Raw genomic sequence first — 19718 nt, 5'->3', positions numbered from 1 at the left:
CTAGCTGCTAACTATTGCTCAACAGTAGCCCCCCTACAAAAGCCAGTGTTGAATAGTGGTTAGAGTTTCAGATTAAGGATCTCAGATCCCCATTCTGCTGTGGAAACTCATTAGGTGACCTCGGGCCAGTTACACATTCTCAGCCTAATCTACCTCAGTGCGTTGTTGTGAGGATAAAATGGAGAGGTGAAAGCTGTATGCTACCTTAGATCCCCATTGTAGAGAAAGGTGGGGCATAAACGAAGTAAATAAATATAGCTGACGATGAGGTACAGACAAAAAGACGAGTGGTGGGTGGGTGGATAGGAAAGAAGGAAACAGGAAAGAATGAGGATATGAGGCTGAAAATCACTAAAATTTGCCAGGAGGAAGAGTGTGAAGAAGGGGATAGAGAGAGAATGAGGTACCCTCCATAAATCCTAGCAGGTTCATCACCATGCAACTGGGCCTGGCAGACAACACCACACAACTGGGCCATAGTTTTCCCAGGTAGAGGTTGCCAGAGGGAAGAAAGTTGAAGATAGAGGGGCAGATAAAGGCAGGTTGGCAGGTATGTGAGATGGAAGCAAGAGAAAGGAAGAAGATACCGGGGCTTTTAAGGAAGGGAAACCACCGTTTAGGGAGCCAGACAGCCTCCTCCGGAATGATCCTGACTAGAGATTCTTTGGTCTTCAGGCAAGTAGTCATTGTACACAGTCATTTTATTCCATAGAAAGATCAGGTAAGCTCCCATAAGAGCAATATAATTAGTAATTCTGATGTTCAGCGCCAAGGAGGTATAGCTCTTCCTACCAGCCACATCCAGTTTCTTGCCCTCTTTGTCAGCTGTCATAGAGTGAGTACCCTGTCAACGTCTGGACTGCATTTCCTCCATTTTCAGTGATGGCAGGGGTGAGGGGAGATGTATGAATAGGAAGGCACAATTGTCCTTGGTTTTGCAGGGCCCTTCTGCCTTCTTCAATGTTGATGAGATAGATGCAGGGTTTTCACACGAGGTAGACATCAACTGAACAAATCATTCAATCACAGGGAAAGCAATGTTGGATGGGTTTCCTAAATAAAACTATTGGAAGACTTTTATTATTTGCTTTAGATTATGTAGATGAAACACCTATATCTAATGCCTTTGCCACCTGCAGCATTTCCTCAATATATAAACTAACGTCATCTGTCAGTGACACTGTCTCCCTGTCTCCCATGAACTCATCAGGTAACGCATCCGATGGGATGCTAGGGCTCTGACACATGGTGCCCATCTTAACCTCTGACTCCAAAAGACGAAATGCCATGGAGGACCCTGCTGAAATTCTGTATGAAGACTCTTTGACTGTGTCAGATCCAGAAGCAATACAATCAATTCTGGACAATTAATGTCACTCCAGCCAATGTTGGCTGGAGGAGGCATGCAGTGAGGGTACTATGTAGGACATCTACGGAAAGCCGAGGTGTCAGATCCAATAAGAAGGGGATCAACTCCACTTGACCTAGATTGAGCTGATGGAATGCAGGGAACTTTGATGATCTTAACGTCTTCCAATACCACATTGGGTTCAATGTTTCTTGAGAAATGAGATGAGTTATGTTTGCAAAGCTACGAACCGCTTTTGCAAAGCTACGAGCAAAGCTATGAGCCGCTTCTCTCTCCTCTTGACAGCTCAACCTCTTAGGACTGTGGATCCAAATGAGACCCAGCCAGCATCAGTAAGTTCCAATAGGTCCCTAGATTCAGATCTTCGAGGGATCCGACTAGAGGTGTCAGATCCAAAGTCCCAATGTCACTCAGGTTGAGGGCAATTGACTACAAATGATCCTAATGCTCCACTAATGCAAAAGATTTTGCTGCCAGGTTGCTAGAGCTGGAGAGGAGTCTTTCCCAAAGACCAGTTTTCAGCCATATAGCTTGTTAGCAGTCAGACCTGGCCTCACGCTAATAGAAGGATTATGAATATGGCAATATCATAAGCCCCTCTCTACATATTTAAACACAAAAGCCTTGGCTAGCAAGGCAGGAAATGGATGCTAGATCCCAGCTGGGAGCTGGAAAATTCCTCATGTATGAGTCAACAGGCATGAACACCTTTCAGCCCCCATGCCTCAGAGACATGCAAAGATCCTAAGATAAAAGGGTCTTCCAGGAGCTCCTGAATTAATCCCCGTAACACACCCTACCAATCTTCTTATCTACTCTCCCATTCCGGGCTATGTAGGGCTCTGACAGCCTAACCTATCCAGCCATCGCAGGTCATCAATCATCACTGGTAACGTTAGTTTCACCCAGGAAGGCTTAATCAAACCTTCCCAGTTTTATTGTCTTACCTCGGAGACAGCTTCCTAGCTCTTTGTCTCAACCTGGAGACAGCCTCTAAATTCTTAGTCTTACCCCAGAGATGGCCATTAAATTATCATTTTTGGACAGAAGATGCAATCCTGCCCCAGGCTATGTGCCACAGTATAACTGGCCTATCTGCTGCCCCATTCAGTGTGTGTGCCCTTCAGATTCACACGTGCATACCCTCAGACACCATGTGTGAAGCCCTCTTGCTGTGCAGTACTGGAAACTGAAGCTACTTCCCTTCTGGACTGGTAACTATAACCCCAAGACCCTGAAACTCTACCAAAACTCCTCTCTGATTTTCCTAGGAAACTCTGTATGTATGTGGTGTACGTTCCTGTATGATTGTTTTTTGATATCCCTTTAATAAAAATCATTCTTTAAACACCGGCACGGTCATTGTGAGAGTCCTCTGAGGGAAAGGACCTGGTAAAAATTGGTGGAGGATCTCACAGTTACCCCCTCTCACTGCCGCTCCTTGCATGCTAATTCCCCCATCTCACAAGGAGACCCCCACCCACTGATGGGTAGCAAGCACTTCTTGAATAAAGCTTTATCAGCTATGGATCCTACAAACTTTTTTCCTTTCTTTCCACAGACTTGACATGGAGACAACCTGGGAAAGATCTGAGATCAACATACTTGCTACAATGTTCCTCTCCAACCAGCAGCAAAAGAGAGTAGGGGCATCTTTTCTCCACAAGTGCAAGCTATTAGGTCAGGAAACAGGTATGCCTCTGCGGGGGGGGGGATTATGTCCCTCTTCACAGATTTAAAGCTACAGAACCTACCAATCAGCAGGCCTATACAGGAGCAATCCTATGTGGGACTGTACTGAAGACCAATAAAGAACTATTGTGACAGACAGAAGGCTACCCTGACTCTGAAAGGTAAAATACCACTTTGAAGTTGAAACAAATACCAGCTACATGAAGAATATTTTTAAAGCCCTTGCCTAAATCAATGTGAGTTCTAGATTTTCCTATGACATAGTTAAGCAGATTTATATGAAGAAAATTAAAGCCGTCTTTTACATGACTGAGAGCAAACCCAAATTCTTTTAGAAAAACACCTATTTATTAAAAAAAAATTACAAGAGAAAAGCAGAAAGGTCCTAGCATACAATAAAATGAAATAATTATCTTTAGCTCACTTGCTTCTTCATTTATTCTGGATGTTGTTTCTCAGACAAAACATGCAGTTACTTCACCAGTACTCTGTCAAAGCAGTTAAAAAAATCACAATGGTGTTAATGCATAGTTGCTGTTCTGCCCAAATGCTGGCATGCCTCCAGCTAATCCTTGTGTGTCTTAGGTAAGCATAAGGGAAAGTAGAATACAAGCACAAATCTTCCTTATCCCATCTCCTTTTAAACGTAAGACCCACCTGAGCAAACAAAGATTGTAGAGCTGTGGTGGTCCGCAGACAAATTCCAAATCCATGTCATGTAATAGCTTTTTTTATTAGGAACAAGCAAAATGTCATGAAATTGAGTTCACTAGAACTGACAGAACTGATCTCCATGCTGATAGGCCAATTGGAGTCCCATGCATCATTAGTGACACTTGGCATAAAAGATTGGCTATCATTCCTCCTCTAGGACAGTGGTCTTCAATCCATGGGTTGGGACTAGAGATGGGCATGAACAGCAATACGAACTAAAAAAAACCACGAACAGCCCAATCTGCTGTTCGCAAACAAGCTGTTAGTGAGGTCTCATTCTAAACGAACAGGTGGTCGTTGCAAGCTGTGGGCCTGTAGGTCAGCAGGATAGGCAAACCTACCCTGATTGAAAGAGCACTCTGCTCCCCTCTGCTCGTAAATGCTTAACAATGCAAAGTTTCTCTTGGCTACGTGCAGTTTCAGCCGTCCCTGTCAGTAACTGGTTAACTGGATGCCAGCACAGATAAACATTATTTCCTTGGTCATCAGTCCTTGTGTATGCATGCTCTGCCTAAATAAGAGCCACTGCCTGGCTAGAGGGAGACTAGCCTTCGCAGACTGATGCTCAGAATCTCAACCCTGTGTCATGTCATTCCTACAAGTGGCGCCCGAACAGGGACACCCGCTCATCAACGCCTGGCATAGGCCCCTTTGAGTGCACTCCTTCGTCGCTGTCTCAGTGACCCCTTCATTGGTGAGTATGGGAGGACAATTTTCACATGCCCAGCGCAGGCATATTGAGGAACTCCAGTTCCTGGTTCAGAAGTCCGGTGGGTCCGTGACTTCTAGTCAACTTCGCTCCTTGGTTCAGGAGCTTACTAAGCTCTGCCCCTGGTATCCTGAGGAGGGGTCTCTCCGCCTCAAGGACTGGGAGAAAATCGGCCGGGTTCTCCATGCCCCGCGATGAGCTCATGTAGAATTGTTGCATATCTGGTATCAATGCAGGCATGCAGTGGAGAAGTTTACACCCGTTCCAATTGCTCAAGTGTCCAGGGAATGTCCACCAGGGTATGCTGAGGTGCAGTTGCTTCCTCCAGCACCGCTCAGCTCTCCCTCCACAACTTTCTGCGCCCCCCCCCGTAAAGATTTTAATCCTCCACCTTCCGCTGGAGGGGTCCCAGGGCGGCTTGTGAGGGAGGTACTGGAACGGGAACTGGGCAGGCAAAATCTGAGGATGTGGCAGAATTAACTGAAATGCTTGCTATCTGCCCAGTTCATCTTACTAACCAAGTTGATGCTCAGGGTCGCCGGATTGTGGAATATAAGCCTCTCTCTTATCCTGTTCTTACTGAGTTAAGGAAAGTTATTCGAGATATGGGATTGCAGAGCAGTTATGTACAGGGTATGCTTGAGGCTGTCATGTGTAATCATACTCTAGTTCCAGAGGATTGGAAAACCACGATTCGCATGCTTTTAACTCCTGCACAATATGTGGTTTGGGAAAGTGAGTTCCGCCAGCAGTGTGTACTAAGAGGCGCCAATTCTGGCGGAGCTTACACTGCTGAGCAACTCTATGGTTTATAAATCTTTTCAAGTGATTTTAACAATAATATATAATTACATCATATTACATATATCATTTTTCACTGTTGCACTATAATATGATGTAATTATGTATTATTGTTAAAATCACTTGAAAAGGTTTATAAACTGTTGCACTATAGTATTGTAGAATTTTCCTTCCCGATGGTCTTTTGACCACCTTTATTTAGTGACTGTAATCGGGAACAGCCTTATCTTTGAGCAACTCTATGGGGCAGGAGATTTCAGTGACCCTAATCATCAGATAGTCTTACCTGCAGCTACGCTGGAGATCGCTTCACAATGTGCTTATCGTGCTTTCCAGCGGGTTCCAGCTTCTGGCAAGCCGTCTCAGACCTTTTCGAGCATCCGCCAGAAAGCCACAGAGCCCTAACCAGATTTTATCAATCGCCTGCAGGAAGCCCAGTGATAACACTGACGCTCAAGAAGAGCTGTTACTTAAATTGGCTAAAGAGAATGCTACTTCTGAGTGCCGAAGGGTTATCACCGGTCTGGGGGAAAACCCGGAGTTGGCAGACATGATTAGAGCTTGCCAAGATATAGGAACTTCCTCTCATCAAGCCTTTTTGCTGGCGGCCGCTCTCCGTCAGAGTGGGAAGCCTGGGGGGAAATGTTTTAACTGTGGCAAGTCTGGTCATTTTAAAGCAGAATCCCGGGCTCCTGGGGGTGGAGGTGTAAAACCAAAACCTACCAACTGGAACAGGAACCCCCCCACACACTTGTAGATTTACAGCAGCTTCTGGGTACTCTAAATTGGGTCCATCCCTCTTTTGCTCTTCCTGCCAGTCTCCTCAGCCCCCTGTTCTCTTCACTGACCACTGCAAAACATCCAAGTGATGTTATTCAAGTCTTACAATCAGTTAATGGCATTCTGGCCCAGCAGTGTGTCGATCAGATTCCTTCCATGAATTCAGGATTTTCCTTGTGCATTCTTCCTACCCCTCAGACTCCTACAGGAGTTTTAGCAATTTCTCAAGAGTCTCGCCCTTTTCTGGTTGAGAGAGATAGTATCCTAGTGGCTGCGCCCCAGATTCCACCAGGGTGGTTGGGAGACCTTACTCAGTCTCTCCAACCTTTTGGCCTTATTGTGGCCCCTGAAAAGGTGCAAGTTGTGGAGCCTTATACCTATCTAGGGCATCGGATGCTTCACTCTTTTGCTGCTCCGGTGGTTCCTTGTTTAAAGTTCCCGTCTCCGCTTACCCTTGTTGCTTTGCAGCAACTCCTAGGCACCCTTAATTGGGTGCGACCTTATTTTGCCTTATCTGCCAGTCTGTTGAGTCCATTATTTTCTTTGCTTACGACTGCAAAACATCCCAGCGATCTTATTACTGTTCCCCTGCCGGCCCAGGCAGCTTTGCAAAAGGTAAATGAGATTTTAGCTCAGCAGTGTGTAAACAGAGTCCCTGCGGGGCTTGACGGCCTTCGCCTTTTCGTCCTTCCCACTCCCCAAACTCCCACTGGAGTTCTGGGAATACTTCATCCTGGGACAGTCTTTCTCGTAGAATGGTTGTATCTCTCTCATGGCTCTCATCAAAATATTCTTCCATATCAGCATGCCACAGCTGATCTCTGTGCTATGGCATGAGAGCATGCTATTGAGCGGGCTGGTTATGATTTGCTGTTCATAACTATGCCCTTTCCTAAAAATGATTTCAATCACCTCCTGTGTACTTCTCTGCAGTTTCAGATTGCTCTTGCAAACTTTGTGGGGGAAATCCTCTTTCATTTACCTAAAGATCATTGCTTTTCTCTCCTCCAATCAGCACCTATGTTCCTTCGCTCTCTTCAGTCCCCTCAGCCACTGCGAGCAGCAGCCACAGTCTTTTCTGATGGCGGCCGCTCCCGAGGAGCTATTGTTTTTCAGAGTGAAGGTCGCTGGATTACTAAATATTCTGCAAACCAGGCCTCTCCCCTGCGAGCAGAGCTCGCTGCAGCTATCCTTGCATTCCACACCTTTGCCCAGCAACCGTTTAATCTCATCTCTGACTCCCACTAATCAGCTGTCTTCCTGGTGCTTATCTGGCACCCCGTATCGATTCTAATCTTATGGCTCTGTTCCTCACTCTAAAATCTCTCTTTGAACTGTGTTCTCATCCCTTTCATGTTGCTCACATCCGCAGTCATACCTCATTGCCTGAACCTTTATCGGAAGGCAATGCTTGTGCTGATTCTGCTGTCCATTCTCTGTTTTCTGATCCCATCTCCAGTCATCAATTTTTTCACCAAAATGCCAAAGGCCTCGGTCAGTTATTTAATATTCCTTTATCAGAAGCCCAAGCCATTGTGCTAGTGTGCCCTCACTGTGCGGGCTTTTCTCACATCCCTGAAGGGGGGGGTCAATCCTCGTGGCCTAGGGCCCAATGCGCTTTGGCAAATGGATGTGACTCGTTCCTGACCTCTCCCCATGGAAGTTTGTTCATGTGTCTATCGATACTTTTTCTGGAGCGCTGTGGGCCACTCCTCAGAGGAGAGAAACTGCTTCTCATGTTGTTTCCCATCTCCTCGCTGCCATCACTGTTTTAGGCCGTCCACAGCGGTTAAAAACTGATAATGCCCCTGCTTACTGTTCTTCTGCCCTTCAGCAGTTTTGTGATCAATGGAATATTTGTCTTTCACATGGCATCCTCTATAACTTCGCTGGTCAAGCCATTGTTGAACGGGCTAATAGTTCCTTCAAAACCCTGTTGCAAAAACAATTAAAACAGGGGAAATATAGAACCCCCAATTTAGCAAACATTACACAGCAAGTCCATAAAGTTCTTTTTACTTTGAATCAATTAAATTTCTCTCACACCCCAGGAACCATGCCTTCTTCTCCCTATGATAGGCATTTTCGTGAATGACCACAGCTGCCCCAGCCGTTGGTGTTCTATCGAGCCCTGCCTGACCGGACGTGGTTGGGTCCTGTTCCCTTAATAACCTGGGGCCGAGGGTTTGCTTCTGTTCTCACTCCTACAGGTCCTTTGTGGGTTCCAGCAAGGTGTGTCCAGCCTGCACATGGCGTGGCATCAAGTGACGACCAACCCGGTGCCCGAGATGGAAAAGGTCAGCCTGGAGCAAGCTCAGCGACCCTTCCACCCCCTCCTGAAGGGGCCGAGGGCGCTGCAGGCCCCATTGGTGATGTGGGGAGCTGTCAAGAGAACCACCAGCAAAGCGCTACAGGTCCTACAGGCCAACCATCAACCGGAGACGCCCCAGAATCTGTGTGCTGCCATCTTTGCGGTTATAACTGCCAATTCACTTCTCATTCTGTGTGTGCTGTTTTGTTTTCTGACCCCTGTCCAGGCAAATTCATTGCCTGACTGCCTGCAATATAATCTTTGGGAACGTCTCGCAAAGCAGGTTAACGTTTCCTCCTTTTGTCTGAAAGAATCCACTGATATGCACATGCTTTTAGCTTCTTGTTTAATCCCAGTATGTACCCCCTTGTCCTATCTGTTGAATGATACTAACCTTAAGATGTTTATAGACCGAACACAAATTGGGTACCAGCACACGTATGATTGGGGAACTACTTCCTATCAATTACCATCTGACACTGTGTCATTGTATACCCCTTTTATAGCTTCTAACGCCTCTGCTCACCAGACCACGTGCGCACACATTGTGAACTGCTCAACCAACCCCCAAAAGCCTCACTGTCTGTTAGTTGGCCCAAATGTTATTAACTGTTCCACTGTTGAAAATGTTACTTTTGCCTTCGCTTATACTGTTTTGCCCCCTGGGTGGTTTAACTCTTGTGGCTCCCGCACCTTTAACTATATTCCTGCCAATTTGTCCGATACTGTTTGTTGCTTAAGTAGTCTTACTGTTGTACTCCCTGCCAAAGAAGATTTGTTAATCCCCACTCGAAGACTCCGGGCTGCCCTGCTAGATTTCAGCTGTGACTCTACAGTGAATCTCCTAAGCGATGCAGAGGCCGTGGCCCTTGGAGCCTCTCTAGTTGGCGTTCCAGCGCTCACCATTGTGAACCATCAAAATAGCTTGCAGCCTGGCAAAGACAATGAATGCAACTTCTATTGCAATTGCTGCCCTGAATGCTGAGCTCAAGGAGCTCAGATGTGCTGCTTTGGACAATCGCGCTGCCATTGATTATTTGCTATTGTTGCACCATCTAGGTTGCGAATCTGTTAAAAATATGTGTTGTTTTAATATCTCTGATAATTCACAAAAAGTATCTGTTCAGTTGAACAATTTACATAACCTAGCTTCTGATATTAAGCAAGATCTGTTACCTTCCTGATGGGCCTCCTTCTGGTCCTGGCTGCCTACTGGATGGCTCGGTCTCCTTGTGCAATATGGAATTGGGTTTTTAGCACGTTTAATTCTAATTTGTTGCCTGTTACAGTGTCTCCCTGCTCTTGTATCTATGGGGTCGAGGGTGATTGCTAAACAACCTCACATGTATCCACTAATGGCCTCACAGGCAAAAACTTTAGCCAAACAACTGCATTATTACAAACTGCATGCATCTGATGTTGGATCCAATCTAGAGTCAGATACTGAACAGGACTGCTTATTGTAAATTGATTCCTGCTCCTAATAAACAAAAAGAAAAAGAGTGGAGTGTGGGCCTGTAGGTCAGCAGGATAGGCAAACCTACCCTGATTGAAAGAGCACTCTGCTCCCCTCTGCTCGTAAATGCTTAACAATGCAAAGTTTCTCTTGGCTACGTGCAGTTTCAGCCGTCCCTGTCAGTAACTGGTTAACTGGATGCCAGCACAGATAAACATTATTTCCTTGGTCATCAGTCCTTGTGTATGCATGCTGTGCCTAAATAAAAGAGCCACTGCCTGGCTAGAGGGAGACTAGCCTTCGCAGACTGATGCTCAGAATCTCAACCTTGTGTCGTGTCATTCCTACAGCAAGCCTCATTCGTTGCTGTTGGTTGCTGTTTGTCAAGCCAGACAGTCTGGCACGTGCAATCAATTCCCTTGGCAACTCAGGCAGGGATTGTCTGAACTCTGTCTGAACTCCTGCAGTTGCCCTGGAAACCCCAATCTAAGCCCAATTTAGGCAGGTCTTCCTTCCAAGTGTGGACTGGAGCTCCAAATTTGTTATAAGAGGAAAAGACCGGGGGGGGGGGGGGTCCCAGCTCTGGCTTTCAGGGAGAGACAGCTGCTGTTAGAGAGATAGGGTGAGTGCATTGGAGCTTGAATTTTATTTGTCTGTGGTGGGATAGGGATCTACCCCTTCAGGTTCCAGGGCTGCTGCCAGGCTCTGGGGCCAAGCTATTATTTATTATTGGTACATTTCCTGCTGCCTGCTCAGGTAGGGTTTCTGGGAGTGGTGCAGTAGGGATCTTGATGGCTGGAGGAGAGCCTACTGGCCCCCATGAACAACAAACAACGAACATGTTCGCGAACAGGATCATGTTCGCCAATGTTCGTTGTTGACAATGAACACCATGTTCAGGGTTTTTTTCTGTTCATGCCCATGTCTAGTTGGGACCCTCAGCTGGGTTGTTAGGTTGCATGCATCTTAGAAGGGGGGGGGAGTCATATGCTACTGTTTGAAACATCTTTAGAGAAAAAAGCCAGCATGGTATAGCAGTTAGGGGCTGCAGCAGAAAGGGAGATCCAGGTTCAAACCCCCACTTGGCCATGAAACTCACTGGATGATCTTGGACTAGTCACTCTTTCTTAGGCTAACTTACCTCAGAGCTGTTGTAGGAATAAAATGGAGAAGGAAGAGCTATGTATGTAATTTGATACATAAAGAATTGGATGGAGGATCCAGAAAATGCTGGCTTATTTCTTTACTGATGAAATAAAAATGTAAGGTGTAACAGAGATGCCATTTTAAAGTGTCAGAAAGTCATTGCAAATAAAAAAATAGCCTAGCAGAGAGAAGGGTGTCCTAGGCAGAATAGTGAGGAACTAGTTTTCTAGTTTCAACGAGTTTTTTACTACCTCATTTTATTGGATGCCGAGACCACGCTTTATATGCCCTTGACCTAGACAGGAGTCCTTGACCTAGACAGGAGTCATTTTTATGACCAGCTGGCAGAAAGAATAAGAATACAAGAACAGCCCTATTGGATCAGACAAGCAGTTCATCTAGTCGAGCATCCTGTTTCACACAGTGGCCAACTATGTGCCCTGAAGGGACAACAAACAGGACACAGTGACCAAGGCCCTCCCTTGACATTGCTTTCTTAGCAGAGGGTCTCAGAGGTTTACTGTTTCTGAGTATGGAGGTTCCCTTCTAACATGACTCTGTCTAACCCCCTCTTAAAGCCAACAAAATGGTCTACTTCTACTAAAAAAGCATACTGCAGGGAACAACTAGCAGCTACAGACCCACAGCAAAAACCAGAATACCCTCAAACCCAGCAGGCAATGGATCGCTTCTCATCAAAACACGCAGAAGTTGAACAAAACATAGTAAGGTTCTATGAATATATTAAATGTAAGTTGATCTTTAAAGTAACTCTCTTACAAAATCATAGACAGCTATAACTACAAGCAATGTAATAAACAATGTGTGTTATTACAGATCTGACAAAGTGGATTCTAGCTCATAAAGGCTTATGACACAATACATTCACATTACACTACAAGGTATCACATGATACTGCTATTATGTATTTTATTCAGTATATATCACTTCAGGAACTGTGTTATCAAAAAGCTTGAAGAGCTTAGTTCATTTTTCTTCCTCTTTCACTCAGTAAATATGAAACCAAAGTATTTGAAAAAGAATCATAAGTATCCATTAAAATGTGTGTCCTGAAAATGTGAAAAATACATTTATAATGCAGCAGCAGGGAAGAATCAGACATGCAACTCAAACCATGGAACAGTTAGAGTCTCTGTCTCTCAATTTCATCTTTCAAGCAGGATTGACAAGATTAATTTTTTTAACATGCTGCAAGCACTTTTCTTTGTGGTGCTGTTCAAATTGTTGGCAATAAAAAGTTGCTGGGGGCTTTGGAATACTGCCTTTCTCTGTTTCCACTACCTTCCACAACTTGTATTGGCAACAAAATCTGTTTTCAGAAATGTATAATTTTAATTATAAATTGCTTCAAAATATAAATGGAATTTAATTGGTTACAAAGCTATATTCTAAGAGAATCAGGGGGATTGTTTCATAGGATGTATTAAGGCATAATTTAGTAGTTTGGGTAACTTGCATATTTTGAAACCTGCAGGCAAATAACAAACTGATTAGTAAATGTAATAAAGTAATTTATTCTACTGACAAGAGGAATTAGGGAGTGCAATATCCTACTTGATCAATTGCCATTTTAAGAATATTAAAACTTCATACAATTATGCTATCTATATGGTATGCAGAGCCTGAACTTCAATACAACATCATCTTCGTTGCTTGAGTGATTTAATGTGATGTTTCAGCCAGTTTTTTTAAAACCAGGAAGTCCCTTAATACACGGTGTGAAAGGAAATAATTACTTTCTGAATTGAAGGTTTAACCCTATTTTATTCATTTGGAATCCTAATATCCTGCCTCTTTGCAGCTTCTCTTTCAGGTTTCTTTTTGTCTAAATGGCACACCCCACCACACAAGAAGAGAATACACACAGTAGGATAAGCAGCCTGGTGGCTGCTTTTCACTACACTGAAAGCTGCTCTTGGACTCAGAACAAGTAATATAATACTCCAAAATTTAATATAAAACGTTGCTAGGCTACTACTAGAATACAACTTCAGGCAACTAAAATAAGTGTAAGGGCCATTAACTACTAAACAATTTAGCATTAATATTGCTTCTGGATGATTCTAAGGCTTAGGTAGGCCTCCAGAGCAGAAGAACAACTTGGTCTTGGAATTTGTACTTAAGAGATGTCTTAATTCGTGTCTTGGTATCAGGAACTGTGCTCTGGCCAGACTGGGATAGAGATTGAATACTCCCTTCCTTCAGAGTGTGAACAACTGATTAAACAGATCCTATATTTAAAAACTGTATGAGCCTAGTACATCACTTCTCTGAGGAAAGGGGGCAGGATCCCCACAGCTAAGTAAACAGCCTCCCAGAGTTCGCAAAAAAACCCCAGGAGGCAGTTAGTTATATAGAGTATATGTAAGTGAGCATTTAGAAACAATCTGATATACTGTAGCAGTATTGTTAGAAATTACTTGTGATAGTGACAGAAGCGAATTGTTTCAGATTGAGGTCAGATCAATTAAAGGCATTTGCACGCCAAGCAGTTCCCATAGTCCAACAGTTGGAGCAGGCTAAGGAGAAACTATGGACACTCCTGAACAGTGCAATCCTGAACTTTCCACTTTGAAATGCACTCCACTGAAATTATCAAAATTCCAAATAATGACTAGGACAGCTACTTTGGCAAGCACAAGAAAATTACATGCACCAAGTATTTTTCTTTAAAATTTAAGATACTTTAAAATTTGATGTTCCACGTATTTCAAGCGAACTCAAGGCAGCTAAACACTACAGTGAAAATCTATAAAGATATAAAAACATTAAAATGCAATCAAACATGCACCAGAAAATTTGAAGCAATTTGACAGCATCAGCAAAGTCTGCTGATAAAGGACTTTTACATGCACTGCTGAAAGATAACAGAGGAAGAGAAAAGCGCACAGCCTCAGAAAGTTTGTTCCACAATTAAGATAAAATAACAGAAGAGTCCCAATTCCTCATCAAGGCCAGAAAAGCAAGGCAGTATAAAGGCAAAGAAAGTAGGGCTGTTGACTGAATCTGAGTATGTACATGCTGCTCGTCTTAGGAGAAGTGGTTTTTTTCAGACAGGTAGAGTCCTCTCGTGAAGGGTCTTAAAAGATAACTAGCACTTTAAACTGATTCCCCATGTTGCATCAAAATCTGCACTTGAAAGCTGAGTACCAAAAACTGCTCATCATATTCAAGAAACATATCTGAAGTCTTCTTGGATATGCAGAACTTGGTTCTTTAGGACTTATTTAAGACTGAAGCAATCAGTGATATAAATTTAGTTTCCATACCAAATTTCACAATGATGGGGCAAATTGTCTTGATTTTATGATGAAAAGAATCATCAGGCTCTGTAATAGTAAAAAGCTGAAAGTGACCTTGATCTGCATGGTCTCCCCTACACACCAATTCATTGTAGACATTTTTCTGGGAAACCATGCTCAGTGAGAACAACTTACCTGCCAATGATTATCCATCAACAGGCATCTTCACATGGAACCGGTGCATCTGCTATCTGGCCAGCTTACTAACCACAAGACATACATAAATACATTTTTATTTATAACCTGGCCCCTCCCAAATGTTTGGTGCAGATAACAAAAGCAAGTATGATTTCACTTAATTAAATCAAGTCTTCCCAAATTCTCTTGAGCTAATTGTGCCCCAGGTAAGCCTTACAATTTTTCTGAAAGTTGCACAAGCTTGGCTTTAAGGGAGCTAGCAATGGGAAGACACTATAACTGAGGGGGTAGGGAGGAATTATTATAAGATCCTTTATCATGCCCTTGTTGACTGAACTTGAAAAAGACTATCATTAAGGGAACATACTAAAAGATTAAAGGAGACAAAAGTCTCTATGGTACATATTATCTTTTCATAGTCACTGCTTAAATTAATTTCCAAATGAAATAAGTAACATGATTAGAATTGTGTCCACTGTGACAGCTTCATCCATCTCAGCAAAACATTCTAAAGGTGCTACGCTGCAAACAGATAAGATCAACAGCAGCCCGTAACTGAGCATTCTCTGTTATGGCAAACACTTGGTGAAATGGACTGCCTTATGAGGTCACACTTTTATTATTTCACAGAATATATAAAACAGAATTGTCCCGCAGGACATGTTTATAAAGGGAATAGGATCATAATTAGGTAGCTTTATTGCTTTGTTTACTGCATATATTATACTGTTTTATTGCATTTCAAAAAAATGTAACCACCTTGAGTGTTAGTAAGAAAGTTAATCTATAAATACAGTGAGTAAATAGATGCCATACATACCCCATATTCTTTGGCAGCCATAACCACTTTAAAAATAATATCCTTCTCAACAAATGGTCTCACAGCATCATGAATAATGACTACTTCTGGTTTCTGGATCAGGGAATTTTTTACAAACATTTTCAGTCCACTGAAGATTGATCTATGACGACTTGTTCCACCTTCAGCTATTATTGTTCGTTTGTGGCCATACTGTTTTACGATAGACTTCATTATTTCAACATTCTCTATAGATACCACCACAATAATATGAGATATCCAACTGATTCTGTAAGACAAAGAATAGAACAAAGAATAGAACAATTTCACGACCTGGAGTTGGCAACCCTAAGTTTATTTGCCAGTTTATTTGCAGGTCATCTACAATGCTAGAATAGTGATGCCTGTAAATGTATCCCTGGATTATTTATACCATTCTGAATTCTATACAAAGAATGTGGAATGAGCTGAAGACAGCATCCTGGTGCCCCAGGAAGGGTTTGATTAGATCCAAGGCTGGATACAACCTGTTCTACTGCTAGGCCCTAATCTAGAAATACAGGGTAGTGATTGAAGAATAGGGCTGTTTCTACACATCCTTAAAGGGATGGCCCACCCACCAAACGCTGCCATCTTTCCCCCTTCACTCCACGTATCTCTGATTTCAAAACAGTAGCAAGCTGTTTGGCTTCTGTTTTTTCATCGCCTTTTCTGAGAAATTTGTCTTGATGGCATCCTCTGTGAAATGCTGAATAGGCATGCTTATTTGAAATGGTACTGATGTCAGGTTGCTCCTCTGGCCATCCCTACCAGGTGTTGGTAGACAGAGAATAGAACAATTTTGCAGAATTACTAAACTTAAGACTTTATTACTAAAGTACTAAAAATGCTTTGTATTTACTTTCAGACTTCATAACTATGTTTATTTGCTATAAAATTGGGAGGCAAAGGGGAAAGAGCAGACAACCATGAAATCACTCAAATTCAGTGAAACAGAGGTGTGTTCAGAGATGTTTCACCTAACATTATTGCCAATCAAAAACTCTTCACCTACTCAGCTAAGCGACCATATGCTCCTCCAACACGCACTTTTTATTTCAGTAATAATCAGCCTGATGAAGAGTTCTCAAGAATAATTGAGACAATTTTGCACAATTTTGGTTGATCCTAATAAAAATGTACTACAATGCTTTTGTTCATGTTTTGGAGATTTTGCTTGGGACTAACATAATTGCAAACAACTTCTTGGCATAAGGAAGGTATGAAGAGGGAGCTCTGTGTCAGTATGCTTAAGAGTGTACATATAAGTATGCATTTAGTAATCATGAAGATGTAATGAGAGGCATAAAGATAAAGATTTACTTGAGCTACTGGGTATCTTTAACTAGCTTATATGGCAAGGGTGGGGAACATCTGGCCTGCGGGCTGTCTGCGGCCCGCGAAATCATTTGGTCTGGCCCTGCCAAGATATCCAACTTCCAATGGGCCCAGCAGCCCCAGCACCAATGAGGAAACGCTGCGGAGAGAGACGACCGTTGGCGGCACTGTGGGCGAACACAGCAGCCCAGGAGGCAAGGCTGCTGCAGCGGCGGCCCACCAGTCGCCCAGCAAGATTCGCCGGCCTCACTCGCCACCGCGACTGGCCTGGGGGCTACACGAGCAGCCAGCGGGACGAAGAGTCACAGCGGCACAGTCTGGGCCAGGCGTCAGATGGGGGAGGCGAGGAGAAGTGGTGGTGTGACAGAGCTGCGGGTCGATGTGGCAGCCCCCGCAGCAACAGCAACACTGCGCCGCCGTGGCAGACGCCGACCCCACCCAGACCAGGAAGGCCCAACCCCAGGGCAGGCACGCTCCCACAGCCCACCAGAAGTATGGGGATTGAAGGGCGAGAGGGCAGCTTCCTAGGGGAGTGAATACTGGAGTACCCCACCACACACCAGAGCAATCCCATTCTGAGGCCTGTGGGGGAGCCCTCTCCCTCCGACCCCTAAGGTCATCAGCACGGATTGAAGAGGCGGCCAAGGGTAGGGAAGGTAGGACAGACCCGTGCTACAACGCCAGCATGGCCAGCCTCCCAGACCCGATGCTGACGGACCCTGCTAACATCACACGCCTCACCAAAGATAAGCAGTTCTAGCCATCACATTAAGGGTGAATTAATTAAATGTTTGACCAAATATAGCAGGTTAATTTTTAAGTTGATAATTTTGTATGGCCTGCGAATGATGTTATAAGTATTCCAATTGGCCCTTGGCAGAAAAAAGGTTCCTCACCCCTGTTATATGGACAGGGTTTCTGGGAAGCCCTGAGTCTTGGCCAGCAATTCACTTTAGCAACAAAACCATGAGTAAGCAAATAATGGTTGTGCTAGAGAGTGCTCTCAAGTCACAGCTGACTTAATATGACCCCTGTTGTGGTTTTCAGGGAAAGAGACTAACAGAGGTGGTTTGCAATTGCCTGCCTCTGCATAGTAATCCTAGTCTTCCTTGGAGGTCTCCCATCCAAGTACTTACCAAGACTGGCTCTGCTTTGCTTCCAATATCTGACACCATCAGGCTGACTTGGACTATGTAGGTCTGAGCAAGAAAACAGTGTAATCTGAAGCATCTTAGTCAGGGGTATTTATTGAGCTCAATGGGGTTTCTTACCTAGTATGTTTAAAATTGCAACCAAATACTACAATCTGACAAACCAGACAGCAAGCCCCACTGAACATACAGTAAGGTTTTCCTTCCAAGTAAGTATGAATTTAATCTATCCGCACATGCTCCCTTAATAAAACCTGGGACTTCCTACTCTTAAGCACCTCAGAAGATCTAGCAAACGGGTCTTTATGCTTCCCTTGAGAAGTCTGAATTTCACACAACCCTGTTTCATCCCTTATTGCCTGCAACTGAAGCCACTTGGCCCCTCTGTTTATTATGTCTGCAAGCCTCTTACACTCTAGCTCTGGCATACAAAAACTTACACCAGAAAAAATATGTTGTTCGTCTTTAAAGGTGCCACCAATAGACTCCTATTTAATTTCTCCTGCATGACACGTTCCTTATTTCTTAATTGCTGCACATGCTTTCGAGGAGGGTCGTGCACTTTTAAAGCTTTTTGAACAGCTTCTACTTAATAAAGAGGCTGCATAAAGAGTCTTCGCTCTCCTCTAGTACAGCACAGCTGCGCGGGCAACTCAACATGTCACTGACCGCGCATGAGTGAATCCCATTGCATGTACGGTGCGCATGCGTGAATCCGAAGAAGGCCGTTGGACGCCTCACAACAAGTCGGCCTAGGCGCAGACCGGGGAAAGGTTGGGGGTGGGTTGCGCTTTACCTTTCCAGAGCCTGCACAGTGTAGCTAATGAGCGGTCTCCCCAGAATCCTGCAAAACTGCTTCGGAGTGCCGCCGCCCATACGCTCCCCGGTTCCTCCGGCAGGCAACACGGCTGACACGGACACCAGCGGCTGCTCCTGGGAACCAGCCGCCGCCTCAGAGCTATATCCGTCGCTGCTGCCTTTCTGGAGGCTAGCCCCCGACTCCATGGCAGCAACCTAAATTCCCACTCCCGTCGCGTTGTGGCCCCTTCTCCCTCGCCTCAGACCAAGCGGAAATGCTCCCTTTCGCGTGAACCCCCGCCCGCTTCACTTTTGATCCCACGTGCGTCTGTGAACTATCACTCAAAGGGGAGGGAGAGAAAAAAAAACCTCGCGCGCGGACTTGATTTCTATCTCTATTGGCTCATGCTCTTCGTCTCGAACCAATCATCCATCAGCGTGCCCCGTTACATTTTAACAATTGAATTGTCTCTGTATATGGGGCGGGGGCAGAGACCGTTCGGCGCATGCGGGTTTTTCTTTGTCGGGTGGCTGGGAGGAGCTGTGAAGTTCGCTTATGCCTGCGAGTGCGAGTTCCTTTGAGGAGCGGGAATGGGGGCTGTGACTAAAGGTAGCCTGTGGCTCTGGCTGTGGCTCTTTTTGACTAGCCTGACAAAGATGAGGGAGGCACAAAAAGTAAACTGAAGTCTTTAAGGGATGAGGATTTGATTTAAATCCTACTGGTCTCCTAAGATGCCACTGAACCCAAGTCCTGGAGGCTTATAGTGCCTTTAAAGACTTAAATGAAATTCTGTTCCAGTAGAAGCTTTTGTGGACTCTAGCCCATTTCTTCGGTCACAATGAGTGGATCCTTGCTCTGCATTTGCTTTAGTTTAGGAGGGCCAGTAGAGTAAGGAATCATATAGGAAATATGCAGTGAAATGCAATTTGTGTAAAATTCAGATATGTTTTGAAAGAGATACAGAGCCTGTTTGATAAATTCGAAGGGTGGCCCACACACAATTCTTGTGAATGCTTTCTACCTTCTTGGCACTTACACAGTATAGTATTGGTCTGTATAGTCTTGATGTGAATCTGTTTTGGAATGTGGGGCTGCCTGTGTGCTCTCAACTAATTTAATTAACAAATGAAGTAAGAATTCTAAATCTTCATTC

The 19718-nt window shown here is 44.3% G+C and overlaps 1 protein-coding gene across 1 annotated transcript in view; it reads right to left on the bottom strand.

Moving 5' to 3' along the window:
* The window catches only part of CRPPA (CDP-L-ribitol pyrophosphorylase A), an 89265-nt gene extending 70458 nt beyond the window's left edge, over positions 1 to 18807 (bottom strand). The window contains exons 1-2 of the mRNA XM_054991754.1: positions 18563 to 18807; positions 15260 to 15527 (exon numbers count right to left, since the gene is read on the bottom strand). Of these exons, the coding sequence (XP_054847729.1) occupies positions 15260 to 15527; positions 18563 to 18771 (477 nt within the window). The 5' untranslated portion in view covers positions 18772 to 18807. The remainder of the gene's footprint in view (positions 1 to 15259; positions 15528 to 18562) is intronic.
* Between the last annotated feature and the right edge of the window lie 911 nt (positions 18808 to 19718).

The sequence above is a fragment of the Eublepharis macularius genome, chromosome 11 (assembly GCF_028583425.1).
Source record: "Eublepharis macularius isolate TG4126 chromosome 11, MPM_Emac_v1.0, whole genome shotgun sequence".
Lineage (NCBI taxonomy): Eukaryota > Metazoa > Chordata > Lepidosauria > Squamata > Eublepharidae > Eublepharis > Eublepharis macularius.
The sequence above is the reverse complement of the archived record's forward strand: the minus strand, read 5'-3'. Positions and strand labels throughout refer to the sequence as shown.